This window comes from Phaethon aethereus, assembly GCF_964289735.1.
Source record: "Phaethon aethereus genome assembly, chromosome: 19".
Classification (NCBI taxonomy): Eukaryota; Metazoa; Chordata; class Aves; order Phaethontiformes; family Phaethontidae; genus Phaethon; species Phaethon aethereus.
In genome coordinates, this window is record NC_138595.1 from 2857833 (window position 1) to 2884806 (window position 26974).

The 26974-nt window shown below is 40.8% G+C and overlaps 1 protein-coding gene across 1 annotated transcript; it reads left to right on the forward strand.

Moving 5' to 3' along the window:
• Positions 1 to 236: 236 nt before the first annotated feature.
• Positions 237 to 26974, forward strand: PPM1D (protein phosphatase, Mg2+/Mn2+ dependent 1D; the record flags this gene model as incomplete). The annotated part of the gene is made up of 6 exons (XM_082008521.1): positions 237 to 669; positions 7076 to 7304; positions 9784 to 9908; positions 20271 to 20461; positions 21236 to 21478; positions 26420 to 26974. The coding sequence occupies 6 exons, from the start codon at positions 237 to 239 to the stop codon at positions 26972 to 26974; spliced, it is 1776 nt and encodes a 591-aa protein (XP_081864647.1).

A 26974-nucleotide genomic window follows, 5' to 3' on the forward strand; every position in this document is an offset into this window, starting at 1 on the left:
CGGCCGCCCCTTCCGCCGCTGCGGGGGGCCTGGCGAGGCGGGGGCGCGGCAGGGGGCGCTGCGGCGCGGAGCGCCCGCCGTTGCAGCGGGGGCTGGCGGAGGCGGGCGGCGCGGCGCCGCGGACATGCCCGAGCGGCGCCGCGGACAGCAACAATAGTCCGCGCCGGCGGGCGGGGAGCCATCGCGGGCGGGGAGCGGCGGGCGCCGCCGCGCCGAGCCTCCCCTCCTCCCCCCCCATGGAGGGGCCGTACTCGCTGGGGGTGAGCGTGTACTCCGACCAGGGCGGCAGGAAATACATGGAGGACGTGACCCAGATCGTGGTGGAGCCCGAGCCGCCGGCCGAGGCGGAGCGCGGTCCCCCGCACAAAGGCCCGCGTGCCGCCGAGCCCCTCGCCGAGAGCGGCCGGCGGAGGGGGGGGAGCCCGCGGGCGCCGGAGGAGGGAGCGCTGCCGGCCGGCCCCGGCTCCGGCCGGCGCCCGCGCCGCTCCGTGGCCTTCTTCGCCGTGTGCGACGGGCACGGCGGCCGGGAGGCGGCCCAGTTCGCCCGGGAGAACCTCTGGGGCTTCATCAAGAAGCAGAAGGGCTTCGGCTCGGCCGAGCCGGCCGAGGTGTGCGCGGCCCTGCGCAAGGGCTTCATCGCTTGCCACCGGGCCATGTGGAAAAAGCTGCGTAAGTTAGAGGCGACTGGCGCCTTCCAGCCGCTCCCTCTCCGCCGGGCCCCCCCGTCCCCTCCCGCCTCCGTCCCCGCCGGGGGAGCAGGTAGCGCTGCCGGCCCGCGGCCTTTCCGCCGGGCCGTGCCTCTCCCTGGGCTTCCTCTTCTCCTTTCTGCCCGGCCCTGCCGTGAGAACGAGAGGGGACAGCAAATCCCCCTGCCCACCGGCCGGCCCCCGACACCGCCTCGAGGCGCCGATCGCTCCCTTTCCCCGCATTGCTGTTATCCCCTGGGCGCGGGACGTCCCGCGTTCGCCGCCTTCCCCCCAGCCCCCGCACCGTGCTTGCAAGCCGCCCTCCATCTCCGCTTAGGAGCGGGCACCCGCGCTGCTGGTAGCATCGCTACCATCTGCGTGCGGGGAATCGGGAGGAGAGGAGGAAGCGGGATGTGACTTGAGATGTCAAGTAATTTCGGTAAAACAAGAAAAACTGGAGAGCAAACTATGGGAGAAAAGATAGAAGCAGAGGGTGAGGGCATGCTGTAGGGCAGTTGTGCTATGCAGCTGAAGATGGTGTGACTAGAGCTGAAGTTTGTTGCCAGGGTATTGCAAGTCGTATCTCCAAATTCGGTTTATTAGGAAGTGTTCATCTTGATGCCTTCGGGAATTGCATGGAACTCCCCCTTAGATTTCCCTTGTCCAGAGTATCACGGCAAGGAGGAAAAAAAAAAGTAATTTTAGCAACCTTAAGTGGGCTGGGACAGTGTTGTTTACCTGTGCCTTTATTCCAACTGTTTCTATCGAGTCCTGATGGAAGGATTCAAAATGTGCCTGTTTCATAAAGGGTAGTCGCTCACTCGTCATCTGAGCATCAGGGAATATGCAGGGTACCTGCCAAAACAGGAAACACACTTAGTTTCCTGAACATTATGTAGATTGGTTGTTTAACTGCAGTAGGATAGAAGTTGAGGTCCTAAACAGGTAAGGGTAAAGGAGAGGATAGTGACAAAGCAGGTGACAGTAACCATTCTTGTACTGTTCCTTCTCCCTGAGATGTAGTGAGACTGCGGAATTGAGTTTTTGAAAGGCTTTTATTTTTTTCTTGGTAAGGTGAAGGTTATGGCTTTGTTTAGAGTATGGTGGTTGTTTATATATAATGTGTAGAACATGTATGTATTGTGTATGCATTTATGTATTCAGAAGACCCAGAAAGAGAAAATTCAAGAGCTGTGAACAGCATATGAAGACAGGTGGGGAACGCAGTAGAGTTGGATCAAAAATATAGACGGCAGTTGGGCTTGGGGAGGCAAACGTGAAAAGCAAGAATTGCACTTAGAGCACCACGGGGTTTCAGCGAAGTGATTCGAGGGAGGAAGTATAGTGTCAAAACAGTTTAATTTTCTTTTTCCTTTTTCTTGAATAGCAAAATAGAGAAGTTGTGAAAATGCCAGCTGTTTGAAAAGTTACGGGGGAAGGAATGGCAAGGTTACATGGTGGTGAGTGGCTCATGAGCTCCTGGGCTGCAGGCTGAGGGGAAGATGGCATGGGGGAGAAAGATAAGGAGTATAGTTGTCTAGTTGTAGTATCCCTGGTCTGTTATTTGTCACTATGCGTGAATACAAAATGGAGAGAGGCGGAGTGAAGTGACAGAATGCAGGAAATACGATTTTAGTAATGAGTGTATAGCAAATAGTACTTTGGTTGCGGAGCCAATTTAAATTGTTGTGAGAAACAACATAGCTCTGGCTGTAAGCATTTGATGACAGTTTTAGGCAGGCTGTATAGTAAACTTCTACATACTGTGTTTGGTCTTACTGATTTCTGCTGCGTGTGCATAACCGCTAGAGTTTTACGGGACAAAAGCATTACTGTATCTAGTTTATAACTTCTCATACTGTGTTAGGGAATCCCGGTGCAAACTTTACTTATAGTAAATAACCTTGCATATCATTGTATGTAGACCAGATCTTTAACCATGCATTGGTGACACTATGGAGATGAAAGGGAGACTGGGTACTTTGTACCTTGACATGGGGGTGGGAGAATGGATTTTTTTGTGTAAAGGATGGAGTCTTTATCACTTCCAGTTGATGGCCATCAGAAGAGAAGCTTGTATTCAGCTGCTCTGCTAGTTCTTGGAAGCTGTGGGGTCATCCCAGCGGCCATCTCCTGTGATAAACAAGAAACATATTGATGATGAGAGTACCAGAAAAATTAAAACAGAAAAATAGCCCTTTCTCATTGCTGGTAATTTTTTGACGAATTATATAGTAATAAAATTATCTGTATGCTAAAGAGCTTCTGGAGTAAAAGTTCTTATTTGAAGCCTGTTTCTACAATTGTCAGTGGTAGGAAAGGTGTTTTTAGAAGCAGCATACTCAGGAGGTCCCAGATTTTGATGTGACTTAGCACTGAGGATTGCTGTAAACATATGTTTATGTTCCTTTGGTAATTCATTATTCATGTAGCCAAGAGCTTGTTTTTAAATGTTGTATTTAGCTCTACTAACTATTAGTATCTAATAGTTAGATACTATTAAAAACACTTTTCAGCATTACTAGTTACAATTTCGAAAGGGTTGCATACTTTTGCTTTGGTTATAACTCTTCCTGTTAAATTTAATGGGAACTATAAAAGTCAAATAATATTTTCATCGCTTGTGGAATGACAAGGTTTTTTTTAATTTTCGTTGCAAAGTCATAATTTCAGGATTATTCTCAGATTGTAAGAATTTGCTCAATTTGCTTTTTAGACAGTGGCAGAGTGTTTTTTTTTTTTTTCTGTTACAGATGTGGTACCCAGGTGTAGGATCCATATTTTGGTGTAATGTATACAGCTTGGAATGGGTTGTTTGTTTTAAACCAATTCCTACCCCTCTCTCCAGTCCCTCCAACAGGACAAGGGTGAAAAAAGTAATTGCAAGTTGTGTATAAACAAATTACAGTCCTGGAATGATGCATGGATTTGTCTCTTGAAATTGTCTAGTGTTGTAAGGAACAAACTGGATTATAAATTTGATAGCTTCAGATAGCTGCAACACCTAAAATGCATTCTCTTTTATTTTTTTCTTTTTTTCTTGGAAGAGTGGGAAGTGCATCTGTTAAGCTGGGAAAAGTGGTATTTTGTGGGCAGGTATTGTGAGAGTTTATAACAGGCAGAGTTGGTAGTACCGTGCTAGCCGTAGATGTGTGTTTACCTCTTACTCTCCCTTTGCATCAGCTGGTTCAGTGTGTGCACTGCACTGTTTCAAAAACAATGTGATTTTCAGATCTAAAGCTCCCTAGCTGTGGTGGAGTCGTGTCTCTCCTGGGATGTATTGATGTTCCTCGTATATAGCTTAACAATTCATGGCATTAAATGCGGAATTGGGGATACAGGCCCATAAGGAAACTTTGACTAACGTCGTTTTCCCAGAGGGCTACCTGGAGGTATTTCTCTGTTGCTAAAGTTGTAGAAGTGATATGTTATCCATGGACATTTCCTGTATATCTTTTGAAGTCTGATTTTTATTTTGAGAGCTTCGCTTATAATTTCAGCATTTCTTTTAATCTGTCAATTTGTGGTATGAAAAATGGGCAACAATTTGCTCTGAACTTACTGAAGTTCTGAACTCAATAGTGGATGGTGTTTAATATTGTTACTTTGAAGGGATGTTATTAATGCCAGTTGTGTGCTTAAGAAAAAGGTTGTGTTTCTTTTGGAGCTGGTGTGGCCAGTAGGCAAAGAAGTGTTAATGTGTGCATTTAAATAAGAATGGCAACTGGAGCTGTTGTTTCTACCAAAGGAAGAGTTTAATGCCTGTTACTCTTACTGTTAATTAGTATGTATTCTCAGTTAATTTATTAGAGGAGAAAATGCCTTTTGATCGCACCTGATCATTCAGACTACTGTGGTATCTTATAAAAGAAATATAGGGCTTTTTTTTTTTTTAAGTCAATATTTTGTCTTGCATCTAAATACAAAAAAAAACAAGATAACAAGAATAGGCTTTAAAAATAGCATTTGGTGAGTTTTGCTGGGTCATGGTAGTACGTAGGAAAAGAATTCAGCAAGGAGGAAAACTTTCTTGATGATAGTGTCCTGTATGTGTGTGTGTTTAGGTGTTCCATATAGTTTGCACTAAAATGTCTTTTTTTTTTCCTTTTCAATTTTTTTCAAGTGAATAAAGGGAAAGAAAAGATGCAACTAAGTCAAATTTCATGAAGCCAAACACTTTATACTTCCTATCCTAGGCAGCAGGTGACAATTTCAATTTGCTGGCTGATATGCCAGCTACAAAACCAGTTCAGTTTACAAACTCAATGTTACAAAACTGAGTGAATGGTAGTGCTTTTCAAGTAGAGGGAAAAATTGTTTTAGGAAGAGGTCCTATTGCTTAAGTTACAAGATTGATAAAAACGTGCTCCTGATGTATGGAGGAGTTGGGTAAATGACTTCAATTTTAATACTTGAGCTTAGAAGAAAATGCAGGAGTTTTGACAGTTAACTTCTGATGAGACACAGTCTCTAAAGAAAGTAATATGCTATGCTATATATAATACTTATCTCTAAACAGGAGCAAGGCATAAACTAAAATCCCTTGATGATAGGCAGATCTAATTTCTGGTTCTGTTAGAGCCTAAAATCTGAGGCTGCTGTATCATTCTTTTTTTCCTCAGTGGGTGATTTCACTCTCTATGCTCTTCATTCCCATAAAGACTGATTTGACTCTCTAATACATTTTATTGCTGTTGAGGTGGTGTTACACTGACAGAAACTCATTAGTTGCAGCTTGTTTTCTGTTAAGTGTATGGTTGAAGTCCTCATTACCACTTGGCTTCCTCCCTCATTTGCTTTCCGTTTGGAACGTGTTAGATTTAATATCCACAGTTAAAATTGCCAGACGAAGTACTTGCAATAAGCTGATGGAATGTTTATGTTCTTGAAATAAAGCTACTCCTAGGGAGACAGTGTGTTTTAGTGTTCAGAACACAAAGCTAGAACTCTGTGGTAGAACTTAAATGTTTAAATTATGTGGGATGTCTTGGTAGCTAACAATGAGGAAATGCAGCTTTTATCATTAGACTGTCTATATAATTCTGCTTCTCCTTCAGTGCATCTTCCATGTATTCTCTTTCTTGCCTTGGGCATACGAACATCGTTCAGTGGCACTAGAACTGAAGTTCCCAATCTTTTGCTTGTGCTTAACACTTTTGAAGTTTAAAATACCTATTTTCACAGAAGGGAAGGTCTAGTTGTGTTCCCTTTTTTTTCTTTTTTTTTCCTTTTATGTTTTTTGTGCCATAGGAAAATAAATAACATAGTATTTTGGCAGTCTGGCAAACAGAATGTGTATCACAGTGGAATTTTTATGTTTTACTGTATGAGTGTGACTTGTGAAGTGCAGAAGATAGAATGTGACAAGGAGGTGAGTCTCCCTTCTGAGTTTGTCTGAAGACGTGAGTAAGTGCAGTGAAGAAGAAACATGAGGTTGCTGTTGACAGTTGAAGTCAAGCGATAACTGGGAACTTGAGTTCTGTTTTCTGAGGTGCTGAATTAGGAAGGAGGACTGGTATGGCTAATATTTCTTAATTGGGGTGTCGTCTCAGTCATTTTGTGGAGTTTCGGAAGAAGATGAACTTAGGTGTGTAGACACAAAAATAGACAAGAAAAGGCATGAAAGAAATTTGCATTGGACATAAACAGGGAGTGTAATACAAAATTAATGCAAGTGTTTTGAGAGCAAAGCAGTTGAGAGAGAAGATTTCTCTAACCATGTAGTTCAGCTGGTATAGGTATTTTTTTGTTCTGAATTCAAGGAATATCTTCTGCAGGAGATTTGATGTTGGGTTATGGATAGCATATTTAAATAGTCTACACTATTCAATCCTCCAAAAGGAAATGTGAATAAAACAGTTGAGATATTATTGAACTTAAAATGTTGTTCAGCATATAAAAGTAAAACAGCATTTTCTTTCCTTCTGAGGGGATCAGGAATGTCCAGAAAACCTGATTGCTTGTCAAATGCCTGGACAGAATGACCTAATTTATTAACGTTTCTACCTCTTCAGACAGGGAAGTGAACAGTAGATATTAATGCTTGATTGATCCTGTTCAACACTCAAGGATCACATCTTCACCCATATTCTTCTAATGACGTTGGCATAGTAAACCAGAGGAGACCTTTTTTGAATCCTGTCTTGGTACCTTGATACTGCTTTATATATATATGTGTCAAGTTAAGCTGTAGCTAGGGGAGTGATGTTATGAAAGTGGAGGGGACCTGAGGGCACTGGTTTGCCTGGCCATACTATAGTTAAGCACACACTGTATTGTAACGTTACACAAGCCTCTGTGACACGCCCTTCATCTTGATCTTTGAAACATTACCAGTTCCACAGAATTAAAAGCCAAGTTATTGTTATTTGCCTTTTTTCCCATTGCAGCAGAGTGGCCGAAGACCATGACAGGTCTCCCAAGCACGTCAGGAACTACTGCCAGCGTGGTAATTATCCGTGGGTCAAAGATGTATGTTGCTCATGTTGGTGATTCAGGAGTGGTGCTCGGAGTCCAGGATGACCCCAAAGATGATTTTGTGAGAGCTGTGGAGGTGACACAGGACCACAAGCCGGAACTTCCCAAAGAAAGGGAGAGAATTGAAGGCCTTGGGGGAAGGTAACCGTCTCTCTGCTTTTTACTTCAGGTTTGATCTCTGGGTGCTATTTGTGTCTTTCTAACTGAATTAGGCTTAAGCTTGCTTGTTTTGGTGGGGAGCAAGCAAGCTGATGAATCTCGTACTCTATTTATATTCCTTCCCTATCTATGCTCTGTTTTTTTTTTCTAGCTCAATGGGGAATAAGTTATAGTGATGCGTTGTTACACTGCTATGGTTTTTGCTGGTGGTTTATGGTATAAACAAAATTTTAATTTCCTTGGATTACCATGCACCTGAGGTGTAGTTAGAATTCTAAACGTTCACTGAAAACTTTGAAAGTGGAGATACTGATATTTGACCTATTTTTCATTCAAATCTGAGGGGGGAAAAATTGCCTTTCCATATAGATAATGATACGAGCTCTGGAATACCTCTTTTGTCAAATGGTGGAAACACAGCAGTTCTGACACAAAATATTCTATAATTTCTCATTTATTTTGCATTGTTCCTGAGGTGACAATGGCAGCTGTTGAGTAGGCTCTTGAAAGCTCCTGCTTAAGGAACATTAAAAAAAAAAAAAAAAAAAATCTTAGTTTTGAAACAAGATAGTGTATTTTCTGTGTTTTAAATATATGCTTAAAATGTTAGAATACCGCATTTTAATGCGTGTCTTTACATTAGCAATTTCTTCACTGTCTGGAGCTGGCAGATGTTAGAACATTTCCAAGTTGTGGCTGATGTGTGTTCCCTGTGACTGAGGAGGAAAGCAGGCAGGTTTATCAGATGGCACTAATGTTTTGAGACAAACCTCAGGGCTGGCATTTGGCGTAGCTTCACAGGAGCTCTCTGTTCTGTCGTTCTACAGTACCGCACCAGATGGATGGGCAGAGTTTCCTTCTCTTAGCTGTTCAGAGGCAGAAATACTGAAGGTTTTCCTGTTGACATCATTCAGCCAAGAACTCTGTCAGCTCATTAACGTTCAGATATTTGTACTTCTAGCAGGCGGAAGTTGATCAGTTAGCTGTATTAGGGATGGTAGCTTGTCAGAAAGGGTAACTTGAAGTTTTGCTCGGTTAGTACTTGTGAATGTATGGGTTTCTAAGTTCTGTATCTTGGAGATTGAAAGTCTCTGAAACTTCGAAGAAGCATTCCCTGGAACTTTGTATAAGCAGCAATGGTTTAAAAAAAATTTTTTTTAAAAAGAAATCCTTATTTTTACTGGTGCTCCTTCCCTCCCCACCCCAGGCTGACTGTTGTAGGCTACTGTGAGGCAAATGGTACAAATGAGGTGGAATGGTGCAACTGCACTTACTAATGTCTTCTCTTGGATGAGAGCGAGTTGGGAAAAGTTAACAGGAGAGCATAACTGGATCTTTCATTAAAAATGGTATTTTCGTAGTAACAGTCTCTGAGTGTGGGATGAGATCTTCTTGCAGGTAATGACTGACGTTAGCTTTGTGTGGTCGTCAGTTGTACCAATGGATGAGATCGGTTTTAGGATGTGGTGTTTGTGACTTTGCTGCACTGTGCATGCAAAAGGATGGAGCTCAACATGCCCTTGTTGTTAAGGCCTTTGAAGTCTCAGGAAGTGCATCTTGAATAGCTTCAGTATGAGGAATCTTGAGGCTGTTCCAGAGCTTCTCAGTTTCTAATTACCAATGGCTGTTCCTTGGATAAAAGTTAGCTTTTAAGTATCTAGTTCTTAACTTGGTTGGGACCAAGCTTTGCTAGTTTTTTTTGCTCCGTTACCTTTTTTGCTTGGTGGCTAGTACTCTTTTTCTTTCGCTGCCTCCCCTGACCCGTAACAGCTTGCCCCATTTACTTGCTCTGTAGCTTCTCCTTTGACCCTTCTGATGCCATCAGTGAGACCTAAAATTGGTGCTCAGTGCCTTAGAGCAGGTGTTAACATTCAAATGCAGAGCTGTTTCTTCCTATCTCCTGCTTTCAGCAGATAGCAACTATGAACAATTCTGCTTTTATTTCTGCCTCATGTTGGTGCACCAGTAAGGAAGTTCTTCCAGAAGGCTGTTCCTTTCTCTTTTCTTTTTCCACTGTACTGTGCTGTTCTTTACTGCTGAACTTTGGCAGATGAAGAAAACTGAAGGAGGAACTAGGTGATATTTCCACCCGAGTGAGTTGATGTTGATGGTCCTCAAGTGAGGAAAGCAAATTCAGTTTTGCTTTTTCCCTGACAGATTAAAAGATACTCTTGCAACTCTGGTTGTTGCAGCCAGCCAGAATTTCTTCCAGGTCTTCATTCCCCTGCTTTTTCTTTTCTGCCCTTCATCTCTCACTTTTCCCTTTGGCTTAATGTGGAATGAAACTATCTAAGTGATACCGTGTGTTTTGAAATACTTAATTGTGCTGTGGACTTCCCTGAGGACGGTGTCATTATTGACTCCATATTTGCATATTTAACTGTGTTTGTGTCATTGAAACTGATTTTCATGCTTTCATTTCCATTCCTTTTTAACCCCTATCTCTTTCTGATGGTTTTAGTGTGATCAACAAGTCTGGCGTGAATCGTGTCGTTTGGAAGAGACCTCGTCTGACTCACAATGGCCCTGTGCGCCGCAGCACTGTCATTGACCAGATTCCATTCCTGGCAGTTGCTAGAGCACTTGGTAAGTCATGCTGGTGTTTGGAAAGTGAGACACCACTGCATACAGGCCACCAGAACTGAATTATACTCTGTTTTGCCAAAACATATAGGTTAGAGGGATTTACTAGCTTGCCTTGATTACAGGGCCTTCTGAAAGTCTGGGCCGTTTTAAAGTATTTTTAATACAATATGGATTTCATTTTTCAAATAAAGCTGTAGAAGGTATCGTTAGTGAGTGAAGGACTTGCCCTACAACATGCAGGATTTTAAATGTCAGTCTTACAACAGAAATGAAATACCATCCTTGAAAATGAAAATGTACAAAGCAGTATGTGTCTCCAAGATGAGGAGGACATTTCTCTTTTTCTTCCTGAAATACTAGGACTGTAATTTTTTACTAGGTGGTGGTAAAAGTGAGTTTTGCTGCATAGCTTACGAATTACTTTGGTCTTCCTTTTGTGGTGAATCTGTTTTCTTTCAAGACTTAGCATAGAATGAACAAAGGAATGAATATCAAGTATGTGTTCTATCTGTAACTTGCCTTTGCAAGAGTGCTAGTAATGGGAAACTATCTTTGAGGAACACTTTATTCAGAGGACAAAAAGGCATATTGCAGTACCTAGCAAACTTGCTGTGAATGGTTTTTGGATAGTACTTCATAACTTAATCTTTGGATACCTCTTGCCCATGAGTGTTAGTGTTTTCTGGTGAGGTTTTTTCCTTAAATTTCATTGCAGAATTCCAACCTTCTGCAGTTCATTTTGTTTCCTTCCTTCTTCTGTTTGCCCCAGTGAGGAATTATCTATCCAGAGATACCCAGTATAGGTTTGATTTTATGGAAATGTGGTATCATATTTTTACCTGTGGAAACTGTCCTGTGACTTAATTTCTTCTTGGCAAGCTTGACAGTTACGTGATAGTGTTGTCAGTGTTCCTAGATCAGCTGGCAGTGTGTCATGGGGACAGTCTGTTCCTGGGACTGCGGTCGTCTTGATAATTCCATAGCATTGCTGTGTCTTATTTCAGAGGCGGCGATATCCGTTTCACATGGATTTGTCCAGTGCTAAGAAGAATTTTGAGGTCATAACTAACATTGTAAAAGATAGCTATATGTCAAGGAAGGAGTCATGGGTGGCTAGGTGGCTGAATCGTGATCCTTTAAAAAAAATTAATTTTGTGGACATTTTTGTCTATCTTACAAGCCTTTGTGTGTCATATTTTAGGGAAGATAGATGCTTATTATTAGTAAAACTGACTTCAGAGTTTGAGAAATCCTTCAGAGTTAATAGATGACAAGCAGACACAGGTCTTCATCCACTAAGCAACATATCCCTCTCTTCCCCTTTTCTGCAAAAGGATACATGTTCTTCAGAGATTGCAAAGAATGTATGCTTAATTTTGGTGAATCTTTCATTCCTGTGATTGCAAGTTTGTTGTTTGTCTAAATAGCTCGATGACTTTTGATCCGATTCTTCTCAGCAAGTTGAACAAAAGGATTTGGCTGGGTTTTGTGTGCAGATGGGAATTCCAGGAATGATGCATCTGTTAGCCCCCTATTGCATTCTTCCCGTTACGTGGATGAGGAGGATTACTGGAGAGTTTCATGTCCAAGAAATGAGAATGCCTATCTTTTAACGGTTCTTGGTTTCAAAAGTTAGCAGATTTGAAAGCTTAAGAGAGGGCTCTGGTGTCTTCAAATTATGGAGAAACAGGTTTACAATGTGACTGTTTTGGTGTTTGCCTGCTCAAGCAGCCTCCGTAGCCCCTTCACATCCTCTTCTCGGGAGGTATGACAAACCTCCTGGAAAAAGGAACACAGCTGCTTCGCTCTGTAGGACCCAGATGGTGCACAGACGCTCACAGTTTGGAAACAGGATTTAACTTCTTTCTGAGGCCAGCATGCCCCTCATGCTGCTTACAAAAGACCTACCACAACTAAAGCCATTTGCATTCATGCTATTGAGGCCTGCTCGACCTCTTGGCTGGCTCCCAGATTGCTACCCTGGTTGGCACAGTACTGCTGCATTGGAGCCTCTCCAAGCGGAGTAATAACTGTCAGTGTTGACATGTACTGGTTACCAATACTCTAGTCAGTCCCACTAAGATCTAGCACAGTGATTCTTTTTGCTATGTCCAAACTCGGTGGTTGTTCTTGATGGAAATCCCATACAGATCCCAGACTGGACAATAACTTTCAGTAGGAGAGCAAGGGTCTCTTTACACTGCGCTGTAGAGAGAAACCTAGAGTTATGAATTTATCTTCTTTAAAGTGTGAAGAATATCAGATTAAAACCACTAAAATTTAGAATATAGATTATTTTTTTTTTAAGTTTGTCCTTATCTTACAACACTTTAAAATATGTTCATGTAGTGTCATCCCTCCTCCAGTCCTTAAGTCTAGCACTCATTGTGAGGAATACAGAAGAGATTTTAGAAATAGCAGGGGTAAAGTGCTGTAGAAAAGTACTGCATTGGTCAAATGTTTGAACAGCAGAAAGGATACTGGTGCAATTGAAGTCCTTCTGGCCAGATTAATTCTGTTGACATTCCCTGTACTGTTTTGATTGTCTACAGTGTCTTTCTGCCCTAAAATAAGCATTTGTGGTATGCACTTTTTATTACCACTGCTTCTCATGACAGTAGTGACTGCATTTAAGTAATGTTTAATTTATTTATAGCTCCATAACAAGTCAGAAATATTTAGGCTTCACACTGTAAATTATCTGTTTGCTGCTTTTACTGTATACAGGTTCTAAGTCTTCTAATGAAATATTTTAAACTGTAACGGAATATTCTGCATTTTAAGCATAGCTATTTCTGCTGTCCTTTTCTGGGCAATGCAAACATCTTTCTTTATACCAATTTGCCTTGTAATAGATACTTATGAATCCCGTGCAGTCTCAGAACTGCTCACCTCAGAACTTGCTACCCATTCTGATCAGAAGAGCATTTTGTTTCTTTAGAGTGTAATCACTGCAGTGAGTTTACTGATACCCATAGTTTCATGGTAACTGTCTGTTTTATATGCCTGTCCCTAAAACAGGTGTGAGGTACCTCAAATTACTTGAATCCCCTTTCATATGGCAAGGCTATGAGTGTGCAGATTGCTGGATACTGTAGAGCAGATGCTCAGGGGCAACAAGGCATCATGTACCTTGCTTGTGTGTTTTGAAGAGTCTGTGTGTGTCATTGCATTATGTGTTAGTTCTTGTCTCCCTGTGGAGACGGTGACTCCATGTGGCACTGGGGGAGGCATTGTAGGCTCCTGTGAGCATGCTTACATGTGTATCTTGGGGAAAGAACACTGAGAGGGGTGATAACCTGCTCTGTGTATAACGTGATAGCCAGATACCTGCTTGCGGAAGGCTTACATTTTGGCTATAACATCTGTCTAAATATGTTAACTTAGACCTGCCTCTGGAATGACAAGCACAAGGCTGTAAGTGTACAAGATGATGTGTGTTGTGTTCCCATGTGTTGAACCTGTTGTGGAAGAATGGAACAAAGGGTTTTGATCTTTGGCAACTAATTTTGAAGTAAAATCTGGCCATGTGTGTAGTTCTCAAAGATGGTATACAAAGTAAGGGAAGTATAGAAAAGCTACAGTATGAGCTCTGAATACCTTATGGTATAACTTGAAACAAGAGCGGAATGTAGAAACAAGCAGACAAGTGGTGTGATTAATCACTGAGCTTTGTAGGTTGACTGTAAGTGTAACTTAAATTCATTGTAGTTTTCTTAAGTTGCTATTTAAGTTCATATCCCCAGCTGTCCCCCAGCCTGATCAAGTTGACTGGTAATGTGTGGTGTGATGGCAGAAATGGGTCTTGATTGTTTTTTAAATCATGTAGGATCTCTCTTGTTGGTAAATTAGTTCAGGTCTAAATCTAGTAAATCTCTTAGGGACTTTTTTCCCCCTCCTCCTCTTCTTCCTCTTTTCTTGGGAACTAACATAGAGCCAAGATCTGCAGCTGTCAAAAGGGTTATGTAGTAAGGGATTGCCTTGCAGTATTGTAGCTGTTTGGTGGGTGGTGTGTTTTTGTTTTAAATAAAATTACTGAATGATGAAATGTGAACCAAGAACCCGCTAGTTAAACCACTCCTTCATGTGGCAACATGAAGGATCTTTTCCCTGTTTTTTCTGTAGAAATACAATAAACTCATCCCCATAGTTTAGATGGGGTGTCCCTCTACCATGCAGGTTTGATGTTTTGTAAGAACATGAATTTCCTGCTGACCCCTAAACAGAGTTACGTACCAAAGCAGTGAACGCTCAATGTATAGCTGCTACAAGAATGTTGGCTCTGACAGTGGTCTGGAAGCTGTTTTCCAGACAAACTTACTGGACGCCAGAATTGTTTTGTGAAGCTCTCTGAACGTGCATACCATGAAACCCTAGGGAAGAGGATATGGCTGACCTTAAATGATCTAAGTAGATTTTGGTATAACGTTTTAGTTTTTTTTACATGTATTTAACTTTAAAAAGTTACCAAATAGAATGGGCACAGTTGCTACATAGTGTCTGCTTCTTGGTTCTTCTTGCCTGTTCCTTTGTCGGCCCTGCTGTGAAGATCAGTCACATTGACTTGCATAAGCTAGTAAGTTGTATTTAGGTACTGCGCAGCATTTCCCAGGTTTTATTGATAATTGCTTTTTATTTTATCTATATAAAACCAGACAAACTTGAGATGCATTTGGGATTCTAATCTTGTCCTAGGGATGTCTTGTTCTAGCTTGTATAATTTTCTTCACCCCCAAGACAAAATACATATGTACGCCGGTACAAAAAGCAGAGTATGTACTTTACTTTGCAGCTCTGTGTGTTATACAGATCATGTGAAGGTATGTGGGGATCCGTGTAGCTCAAATGAGAAAGTTTGAGGCTCCCACCCCGCCCTTTGGCAGACTGGAGGTCTCTGTGCATGCCTCTTTAGGTCTCTCTTCTTTAGCAATGTAGAAAAGCAATAATAAAACTTTTTTCCTAAAAGTAGAACTTTATTCAGGTTTGGTCAGTGCATTCCTCTGTTTTACTCCTTGTCTTCAGCTAAGCAAATGCTGTCGAGGATTGTCTTTTGAAGCTTTAAATTCCACTGTAGTGTTCATTTGAAGGACTTAATTCAAGGCCAGCAATTGTGAGTAGCTTTCTGCATGGCATTTTAACTGTTAAACTCTACCTTTGCATACTAGTTCTTGCAGGCTTTTCTCATGCAGTATGCTCTGGCATAGCCCTAGACAGACACCTTTTTTCTCTCCTGCCTGTGATTTTGCTAACATACAAGCACAGATGAGCAGCCATGGTGAAGACTGCCTTAGGAGCAGCTTTTAATTCACCATTCATTTTAAACGCAATTATTTGTTTAATTTGCTGTTGTAATACTGTTCTCTTGCCTGTGCTTTCCTTTTCTACAGTGTTAAGGGTGGCATTCTTTCAACAGGTTTGACTGAAATAGTATGTAAAAAAAGCTCCTAAAAAAGTACTCTTAAAGGACTAGTGAAAGTTTTAAAGCCTCAGGTGCTTCTGTATAACTCATCTGCTTGCTGCTACCGTCAGTTCTGTCCCCATCCCTCAGCCTGAACTGTCTTGAATCATTCCTGGGTTGTATGAACGGGACATTGCGTTGCATTCATCTTTAGACTGCTGTAAAGATGCCCTCTTGTGGCTGTAGGTCTAGGTTGCCATGAGTTTTGGTGAAAACGTTTTCCACCCCAGCTCAGCCCGAATGGATTTAAGTGGTTACTTGTCTGTATCCTTGATGAGACTTGTCTCACTTCCAAGAAGTGCTGCCTCACTGGCAGTGAAAAAAGGAAGTTCTGCAAGTCTTCTCTTTGTACTAACAGACCTTTTAGATAAAACTTTGATTTAAAAAGATCTGGGATTAATCAAATTGAGTTTTTGTTTTGGACTGACTTATAAAAATAAACTTTTCTTTTCTTTATTAAAACCAAAAGATATTTTTGTATTCAAAACGGCATGCTCCAGAAACATAAATGAAAGACTTGATTTATGTGACTTCTGGACATACTTTTGTTATAAGAAGGCTTTGGGCTTAATCCAGTCCAGTCTACTTATATGATGGGTGTTTTTCTTTGTAACTTCAATTACTTTCTGGGCAGCAGCTGAGTTACAAGTGTGGGTTTTTTTCATTGTATTTTAAAAGGTAATAGCAAACAGATAAGAGATTACATATTTTGATGTATTCTTAAAGGTAGATAAATTAGTTTCCTGCTCCTTTAGTATATGATTTCAAACATCTAATCTTCATTTTGTAAGATGCAATGTCATTTTTGTGTAGATGTCTGTATATTATTCTGGTCTGAGTCATGACTGAGAAATAGGTATGACTTTTCTGGAAGATAGGGAAGGAACTACATTAATACCATTTTTTTCTTTTGGAAAAGAAATATGCAAGCCTCACAGCAAAAGAAATGTTCCTGGCCTGTAAGTTTTTAGAGAGCAAGACTGTTAAGGTTTTTAAGTGTTTGGTTTTTAATTCAGAACAAAAATAGTATGGCTCACAAAGTGAAGTCTGGGAGCCTGGCATTCCAGTTCTGTAACACTAGCCTTTGACATATCGCATCATCTTGCTATCTTGGCTTCCTAGTCTGCTAAAGGGTCACATATCTGTCTGCTTGCTTTGGGACAGAATTAAAGATTTCAGAGCGCTTTGAAAGTCTTGGGAAAGGTGTACTCTGTTTTCTGGATTACTTTTCTCTAAGTTTTTCCTTCCCAGAATTTTAACAGAGGGTGACATGTAAAGTGGCTCTTCCTAAGTTTGTCATATATTCCTCAGCCGCTGTGGATGCTGTGCTCTCCTGCTGGCCAAAGGCATACAGCTGACATGAGTATTCTATCTATGCAGCAGCTCTAAAAAGCATTGACTTAATCTGTGGTGCTCTGCCCTTTGAGGGGGGGGGGGGAAATAGTACTTCACCCTAGTGACATGAGTTGGTCTTTGCTAGCTTGGAGTTGAAGGACCTGTGACAATTATTCTTTAAGTGAAGTACTCTTTATGCGGTACAGTTCTACCAAGGATCACTTGCTTGCTTGATTAGTCCGAGTTTGTGGGTTTATGGGAATAGATTGACGAAAGATTAACACTGAAGGCCATTTTCCCTTTTCTTTAGGACAGTTGCAAGTACTGGTTGTTGCCTGAGGAAGGAAGAATCTGGATTTTTCTATATGCCTCAGGCTTCAAATATATTTATTTTGTGGAATTTTTCCTGGGTCAAAGAAGAAAAGCTTTACTTTTTTTTTTTCCCCCTTCAGTTGGTGACATCTAGAGCTCCATTTAGCTTTCAGTAGCTCCAGACTTGTCTGGAGTTGGTCTTAGTACCCGATGGTGCTTTGATGTTCTTCCATCGTATAACTTTGTAAATAAGTTATTGTGTATTTCGTAGAGATTTTTGAGCTTGACTAGATGATGAGTACAGTTGAATTTAAAACTCGTGGAGATTCAGTTCTCAATGTACATTTACAGCAAACTTGGAATGCTGCTTTAACAGAGATGATGCTACAGGAGGTTATTTGAAAGAACGCATTTTGCCAAAAAATGCATGTTTAATAAACTTAAGTCTTCAAAGCTGTGAGTCCTTGAACTAGTCTAGCTCCTCTTCACCATTTGCTTTCAGCGAAAACGACTTTCCTCCTGTGGTATCTAATTTTCTCTCTCTCTGCTTCCTGCCCCCAGTTAAGAATGATGACAGAACTGTAGAGTTGTGGCTTAGTTGCATATTTGCATATGGATTTGGTCAAAGATGTGGACTACTATTATCAGATAGTCTGGCAGCTGTTCTAATGCAAATCATGGAATGCCAGCTATTAATCCCAGTGTCAAGCCTAAACCTCGGTGCTACCTTCCACCGTGGCCTTCAGAAGGGCAGCTCATTGGGGAGGAGAGACACAGGTTGGAAGGCTTTCCGTGGCAACTAGGAAGGTTGGGCTCCTGTTTAGGGGTTTGGCCTGTGATTTGTGAGGTGTGGATTTGTTGTGTGTGTTCCTGGCATATGTGTGTGCCCTTCAGCAAGTTGGAGTTGGGAGTCCCCTTTTATAACCAATGTGATATTCCCAATTATCCCCACGAGGAGCTGCCTTCCTCTTGGAGGAAGATTCTCTGAAATTGGTGTGATTATTATTAGGCTGTTTTCTCAGGAGGAGCAGCAGATGGGCATGATGACATGTATGTAGATGAACCAAAATTAAATAGCATCAGGTTATTTTTATCATACAGAACTGTTTTTTTAATAAAAAATTATTCCGCTAATAACATTTGTAATTTCTTCTAAATGAGTATGAACAAACTAGCAAATAAAAGCATAAAATATTACGTGTTTTGGAAACTGATGCTGCCACCGATTCCAAGATCTGGTGGTTATAGAATTCCAAGCTCTTGTTTTACCTGCCGTGTCCGTGACAGGCACGATGTGAAGAACTCGGTGCATGAAGACTTCTTGTGGCAATTCATACACAATAATTGCTGTGCTGGAGCTCAGCTTTTCTGTTACAAAATTTATTTTGATCTTGTTGCCAGCTGGCTTGCTTTGTTGTGAGTCTGCGGAGGGAGAGCGCACCTCTATAGAAGCAGGCTTCGCTTTTAATTAGCACTTATTAGAAGCATGTGTTTCTGTCTGCTGCTGCTGCAATGAAGGTGAATTGGTGCTTTAATGAGGATGGACCATCCATGCTTGCTATGGTGGAGTGGAGTAATTGAGTTGAAGTATTCCCTTTCCTGAATCTGGAAAAGTCTTTTCAACTGGTTGATAGCTTAAGGCAAAGCTAATGGAAGGAAGTAGGAAGACAAAAAGCTTACTTATTATCTTTAAAAGGGTGGTGATGGATGCGGAAGAAGGCTACAGGCATGCTTTCTGAAGCCAGCAAAAAGCAAAGGAAAAAACCTGACAAAACCTTACTCTTAACCTGGAGTTCTTAAGCTTCTGTATGCTTTTCAACAGTGACATTTTAATTAATTTCTACTTTTAAAGCCGTGTGTTCTGCACAGAAAAATCTAGCCAATGCTTGCAAATAATAATCTTACTTTTAGTTGCTTATCACTATAGGAAGCTATTTATGAACATAAAATAGAAGAGAAGGTAGTAGTGCAACATAATATCATTCTTGATTTAAAGGCTCAACTTTTTCTAAAGTTATTTTTTCAAGTATACCCAATAAATGAAATTGAAATAAATCGATACGGAAATACATTTTTCTATTGGAGCGGTTTTTACCTGAGGATAGTTTGGATGAAGCACTTGAGTTTTGATTCAAATGTGTTGTTCGGGTTCAGCTCAGGCCTTTGTTACTGGTGAGGTGACCCCAAACTCATTCGCATGGCAAGAAAGATTTAAAAATAGAAAGGTTCACTGCATGAGGCCTTCCAGGGGAGAGGCTTTAGCGCTCATTTTCTGCTTGCCTGCTGGAACCCAGACACTACTTGTGTTCCCGTGGCTTCTTTCCAACTACAAAATTTGGCACATGGTGTTCAGCTGGAAAGATGCTCTGCATGGCTTTGAAAGTGATGCTGATGCTGTGGAAGGAGGAGGAATGGGAAAGAGAAATTAGTAGGGGATAGGCTTCAGTGTCTCCTCCTTTGCCCTCTTCCTTTGCTCCTTCTCCGTGGCACCTGCATGCACAAATCCCTACACAGCAAGACGTAACCGTGTGTTTCCATGTTGCTCAGGTGGTTGTGGAGATGCTCTTTTTTTTTTTTTTAAACGCAGTTTAGCACTTTGAATGTGAAAAGGTGGGGTTTTTAGTTTGGTTTCGTGGGGGGGGTTTTGTGTGGTGGTTTTTTTTTTTTTTTCTTCCTTCTATGAGTGGGCTTTGTTAGGATGTGTGGGACAGCATGCCATCGTGATGCAGATTGCTGTACATGATGTTGGGAAGAAAAAGGGTATGATATGATCCTCCCCGCCCCGCAAACCCTAACCTAGTTCTATAAACTGTACCATGATGCCCTGTACAAGAGGTAAGGATTTGTCTCCTTATTTTTGCAAGTTTGGTGTGGGTTCAATGAAGTAAGGCTTTACTTCCATTTAAAAAGATCTTTAGTTGTTCAGGTAGGTTTTAGTTTGGATATTGAGGTTTCACTGTTTTCTAGGTATTAATCTGTTACATTTCCCCTTCTTCTGAAAAGGTTAGTTTTAAGAAAGTAGAAGATCTCCTATAAACATAGGCTGGTTTGAATGTGTTTTGTTCATATGTAGCACTTCAAATAAAATATGATTGGAAAGTGACAGCAGCAGAACAGTGTGCTGAAATTACTTTGTGTTACTGTTGGTGACTTGAGACTGGTGGTAATTGTTTTCATGGGAACATTTTTCTGTAGTTTCCGAGATTTGTATTTTTATGTGTAATGTAACAATTCAAAAACATTTTCTTCTTTGCTAGGTGATCTTTGGAGCTACGACTTCTACAGTGGTGAATTTGTTGTGTCTCCTGAACCTGACACTAGTGTGCACACAATTGATCCCCAGAAGCACAAATATATTATCCTTGGCAGTGATGGACTGTGGAACATGATCCCACCTCAAGATGCTATCTCCATGTGCCAGGATCACGAGGAGAAAAAATACTTCATGGTGAGAGCAGTGGCTATAAGTCACTGCAGAAATTTAATACTTTTTTCCTCTAAAAATGGCTTAGTCCGGCATGTGTGAGAAGTACCTGAGGATGGCGTTGTTTTTTAGGCATATTCATAGTTTTGCCACAACACAGAAGTTGTTAAATGTGGCTGATACTGTGCTTGCATATACTGTCAAATACCATGCATGTTAACATCGTTTAAATTATTTGGTTGTCGTTTTTGGGAAGTTTGACTACCAGAATGGTATCTGTGAATAATAAAGAAGGTAACATGATCCTTCTCTAAGGAAGTTGTATAAAATATTGCCTGAAAATGAAATTTATTTTGCATTAAGACACATGTTACAATACAGGCGATTGTTTATTGGTTTTTACATGACTTGTACAAAGTTTGGATTAAATTCTTCTCTGGCTTATTTTACAAAACAGTTGAGAATTTATATAGTGACGCATCTGAGCATCAGATAGTAAATAGTCTGTAAACCCCTTGAGAGACTTTTGGAAAGACCATAGGATGTGTTACAACCAAACGATTTATGCAAGTCATTGCATCAGTTTTATGGTTTAAAGCACTCATATATATATATATATATAAAGAAAGGTGTGTTTCAAATAATATTTCCTCTTGTCTTTCTGAACCAAAGAACTTTATCACGTTATTTATAGGAATATATACCTCAGGCTGTGCCACAAAAACTGTCCATCTTCCATTTATAAAGTAAAGTGGACCTGATCGCTTTCTCTGTCTGTCCCTTTGTTCTAACATAAAGGGAGAGCACCGACAGTCTTGTGCCAAAATGCTGGTGAACAGAGCACTAGGCCGGTGGAGGCAACGCATGCTTCGTGCAGATAACACTAGTGCCATCGTCATCTGCATCTCACCATTGCAGGACAGCAAAAGCAACTTGGAAAATGAAGAAGAATTGTATCTCAACTTGGCAGAGAGTCCCTGCTATAGCAGCCCTGATATGAATGTCATGACACCCTCCCGCTGCTGTACCCCACCTGTCAAGGTAACGGTTTTTTTTGGTGTTCTAAATGTTCCACTTGAGTGTGGAGCCCACTAAATACGTACTAATCTCCCTTTTCTTCCCCTAGTAGTAATTTCTTTTTAGGCAGCTTACTGTGATGTGTAGGATGGGGCAATGGTGTAGTGAGACCATTGCCAGTGATTGAAGTAATGCTTTTAGAAACTACTGGCCTGTCAACTTAAACTACTATTTAATGTTGCTTTTTTGTGGTGGTGTGTGAGGGGTTTTTTAACTGCAGTGGACTGGGCAGTATGTATGGCTACATAATATAATTCAGTTGTAGGACAGTAACGTGACAGCAATTACCTGGCTATATCCTCAATACTTCCATGTATGAAGCTTTGGAGCAATAGACAACATCTTCACTCTTTCGTAAAAGACTTTGGAACACTGAAGGCAGAATATTGAAGTATGAACTCCTCAGAATTATGGAATTTAGGGATACAATGTTTTCATAACTCTTAAAATCCTGATAATTTAAGTAGTTTTTGATCAGTATTCCCTCCTTAATGTAGAAGAAATGATTATGATAACTTCATGCATATAGTTCACACAACTTTAAATGCACTGTTTCTTAAAAGCAAGTTTTCCAGGATCCCACACAAAATCAGAAGTAGGCTATGGAAAGAGTGGAATCAGACTGGGAGGATCCGAGGTATAAAGAAGAAAAAAAACCCAATACATCCCCTTAGAGATTAGTGTTGGGCTACAGTTTCTTCTCCTGCCTTGCCATGTACTTGTGTAGCTTGCACAGCTGATAAATTGAAGGCTGCTTGTGGATGCATTCTTAATCTTGGTGTGGTTTGGTTTGGTTCTGGTGTTGGGGTTTTTTTTTTGTTTGTTTGGGGGGGGTTAACCCATAGTTAATGTATTCAAACACACATTGTTGTAAAGAACATTTTCTTTCTGGATTGGGAGATCTTACTGTCTTCCTCTGGTAGTTTTATTGCTTTTTGTTAGAGGAAAAGACATTATAATACAAGGCCTTTCTTCAGGTTAGAGGTTTTAACCATTAACATAAAGCAGAGCTGTTCAGAAGCTTTTTTCTTCTAAGAACTGGAGTGTAGTTATGAGTAGATGTTTGTTTCAGTAATTACCAGCTGCTCCTGATTTAAGTAACTGTCCTTTGAAGTTTTGCAGTATCTTTGGATAACTGTCCTTTGGGCAAAATAAAAAGAAAGCAAAAATTAGAAAGGGAGTCTTTAACATTCCCTTGGTAGAAACAAGCTGCTAATAAAATGGCAGGCTCAGCCTTTCTGTCTCCTTCCCTTCCATCCGCTGTAGCAAAGAAAAGAGCTTAAAATCTAGCAAAATCTTGAGTAGAGAAAAACTATTTGAGTTCTAAATACTCTTAAACTTTTAAGCTGTACCATATGTTTGTGTGTAACCTATTGTAAGTAGTTGTTGAATAAACATTGAGCTGTGTTGACTGCAAAATATCTAGGAAGTAGCATTTCTGGATAAGGACTTAGTGAAATTTTTTTTTTCCTTAAGATTCCCCCTCCCTATCTAAGTAGATTCTGTGATCTGTGATGTGTGAATCTAGATAAATTGCAGCAAGTGGTCACAAAGAGTTAAGAGACCAAAACAACTGACAATTTTGGTGTTTGCCGTGTAGATAAGGCCTTACTTTATTTTTTTGCTTAATGTGCAGAGCCCAAAAGAAAATTTTGACTGGCTATAGGTCTTCATTGATAATATATGTATAAATTAGTTCTATTTTAATGCAAAAGCTTTTCTCCTCTTGGATTAAAAATAGAATTGGTGTCCCCAACTTGAAAATGTAGATCCTATTTCCTCAGTACCTTTTTTTATTAAAGGTACTAATGTAATACAGGTTTCTGCTTTAATAACAAGCATCCAGCTGTGCTCACAGAGTACCTGTAAATATCAGAAGAAGTGTGAGAAGGAAGCTGAAAAGAGGCAGGAAAAGACTACTGTACTGTCAGAATAATTTTGAGATGCAAAAAACCCAAATGTCTCCAGGCAGATCGTAATAAATGAAATGTCTTCGCAGTTGTGTCTCCATGTATGTTTGCAAAAACAAGAGCTTTGTGTGGTTACCTGTAAGTATATTTGGTAACTACACCATCCTGAGTAATACTATCTTTTTCCCCAGTACAAAGAGCTTTATCAGTTAGGTAAGAGCCACAATGGAAGGAAAAATGTATTTCCATAAACTTTGGTTATGAAATGGCTGGACTGTAGGGTTTTCATTTATATAGCTGTCTGACTTCATGGGAGCCTTCTGGGTAAAATGCAGTGTGTGCAGGAGTGCTGCTGGCTCTGTGTTTTCTTAAAAATTAAAATGACATGAAACATAGTTCAGGCATTTGGGACTCTCCCAAAAACAGTCAAATACATGGTTTCTTATGCCTTGCCTTAGACATTAAACGGTAGCCTTATTGCAAGGTGCCGGTTTTCTTAGGAAGTACAGCCACACAACTGTGTTGGGATATGGATTTTGGAATTTTTTTCTGATGGTGGTAACTTTTGAGAGATTCAGGAAATGCCCTTATTTCATGCTCCTTTGTGATCCTAGTGATACTGTCAACCTTATAGGAGGGAAAAGCCCCATTTTGTTGTTCGCACAAAAGAAAGTATGGCAATAGATGACAATATTCGCAAAACAATACATAAATACCTTTATACAGAAGCTGCAGGTAAAAATATGATCTGAAGTCGGTAGGTAATTAATTTTCTTACAAAATTACTGTTGAATTTTACTGAAAAGGGATCATCACAGTTTCTGTAAAGAAGTGAGAGGTGGTTCCCCAGAGCAGTCTAAACTCCTGGAGGTTGTGGAATGATTATAGCCCAGAGAGGATAGGTCAGCAAAAAAAAGAAGTGGCAATGGAGAGGATACTTGCCTGTTATCTTCAGAGAACTGAAAGAAGCACGGATAGCCTTGACTCTAAACAGCTGCTACCTTCCAGAACAATTAATTTGGAAATAGAGACCAAATCAAAGTTTCTCCATTAAACAGAAGTATTTCTTAATTGCATAGCCTTCTGGCAACAATTACTAATACCAAATTAATTCAGGTATTCCTGAGGCCAGTTATAAAATTTGATTGATTAGATTGTTGAGAAATTAAATTGGTGATTCATGTTTTATTTTTCTTGTTCTGTTAACATCACTCTTTAGCCATCCATCCTCTGACTTCACTTGGCTTTCCAAAGCCTTATCCAATGTCAGCTATTCGTACCAAGCAAAAGATGTTGGCCGGAAGAGCCACAGTGTTAAGCATTTTGCACAATAAAAACATAAAACCTAAGTCGTGGCTGGAGACACAATTTCAAAAATGAAATTGAGCAGATTAAGTAACGTTGCCAGAGCTGTTCTCTGTGTGTCATCTAGCTCTCTTATGGGTTCTGCAAGAACCGAGTTGAAGAATAACCTCTAAAATACCATCCATAAAGGTCTTCCCTCTTGTGCTGCTATATGTAGTAAAAGAATATTATCTAAATGGTTTTATCTACACATGGGGAGCAACAGGGAAGTAGAGGGGAGTGGAAAACCAAATCGAGATGCTAGAAACAATTCTAATTATTTTCTCTTTCAGAGTGCATTTTATTAAACTTTAGTATTAGATTTTTTTTCATAAGTGCTGAGCAGTCATGGATGTCTTCTTGAAGGTGAACTGAAGTTGTTCTGGGTTGTGACTTCAAAAGCATCTATTTATTAATCTGAGATACTACATTGACTTACTCTGATAGAGCTGCATGTGCATTTGAGTTTTCAGCATCTTATGTTCTTAAAAGTCATTGTCACTTGCCTTAACGTTGATGGTATGTAGAGTAATATGGCCTTGAAATTTACTTTTGAAGGACTCGCTGAGTAACGAGGGATTTCTTCACAATTAAATCTTTAATAAGGTCATAATTCCTATCTTCAGGGCACTGCATAAATACTCATTTTCATAATCCCCCTGTGGAGAGTAAAAGCAAGTATTGTCCCCATTTTCCTGTCGGTAAAACTGAGAATGAGGCAAAAATACTTATCAAAGGCTGCACGAGAAATTGGGTGGCTGAAGGTAAGGTTAGAGTTTAGAAAGTCCCTGGTTCTCAGGATACCTTATTAAGCAGCAGCTTTTCAACGAACTGAATGACTCTGCTTCAGAAAGAGTGGACAGATGTGCTGTGAGGAATGGAGTTGCTTTCTTTCCAAGTCATAGAGCATAAAACTAGGCGACAAAGCATGTTACTTTGCACAGCAAACAGTAACTCTGTTTTTAGAATAGCTTTGTCCGATGCTGCACCTTTCTGTGTGCAGTCGGGACACCTACGATGAAGAGCTTGTCGGTCTCCCTGATAAGCTGGTTATGCAGTAACTAAGAGTTCTAAATGTAACAAAGGTCAGGAGGCTTTTTCTGCTGTTTGCTCTTAGTAGTGCTTGGCCATCTGATGATGTATAAAATCTTCAGAAGGCAGTATAGGCACCTAAATCACCTTCCTATCTGAAGGAGGGAAGTCATGTCTGTGTGTTGGAAAAGGCTACTGATGAAAATCATAGGGCAGAGATTGCAGGCTCTGCTTTCTACATGGCTTCCTAAATTAACAGCAGATGCATGCAGATTCCTCAGCATTTCACAGCAGGCAAAAAGGAAGGTACACAGGCTGAGTAAGCCTGAGCGGCCCTCTGAATGAAAAGATTACATGCCTGCCGTTACGAGACACAGGTTGGATGACTGATAAAAATGCTTTTATAAAGTTGGTGCGTGCAAAGTACCAAGTTCAGATCCGCAGTCTGAATCTGTTTCCACTTCTCGACGTGGAGAAAAGATAACTCTGTTTTGGAGTAGGATTTTTCTGTCTCTGATAAGGTTTTGAGAAGCTCTGTCACGCGCTGTCTCTACACTTAAAGGATAATGCGGGTGAAATAACTGTATTTATGCCTAAATACTTTTTTCTTTTCCCTCAGCTTTTAGAAGATGATCCATGGCCACGACTGAACGCTTCTGAGCCTATTCCTCCCCTCATGCATAGCAACATGATCTCAGAAAAATACTTAGAGCTGCCAAACGAGATTGCCAAAAGCAACTTACCTTCATCAGGAGCAACCCTGAAGGATTCAGGCCCACAGGAGGAGAAGTGCAGCAAAGCGTTGGCTTTGAGGATACATGAATCCTACAGTAACGGTTTGTCAGTCAGTCTCTCCCCTTCCAACTCCACAAATTCAGGCACGGACCAAAAAGGCTTCAAGGTGTCTCCTAATGGCCAAACAAAAGCCCAAGATGCAGAGAGGACGCCCACAGCAAACTTTAAAAGGACATTGGAAGAATCCAACTCTGGCCCAGCTATGAAGAAGCCAAGGCGTGGCCTGAGTCGCAGCATTAGTGTCCAACCAGAAAGCATGTCCACAACCCCACAGCGCAAAAACTCAAACAAGCTGACCATGCGCCGCAGCCTGCGGGGCCAGAAGAAGCTCAGCAACTCGCTCTTCCACCCGCCCAGGAAAGCAGTCTGCGTTTGCTGA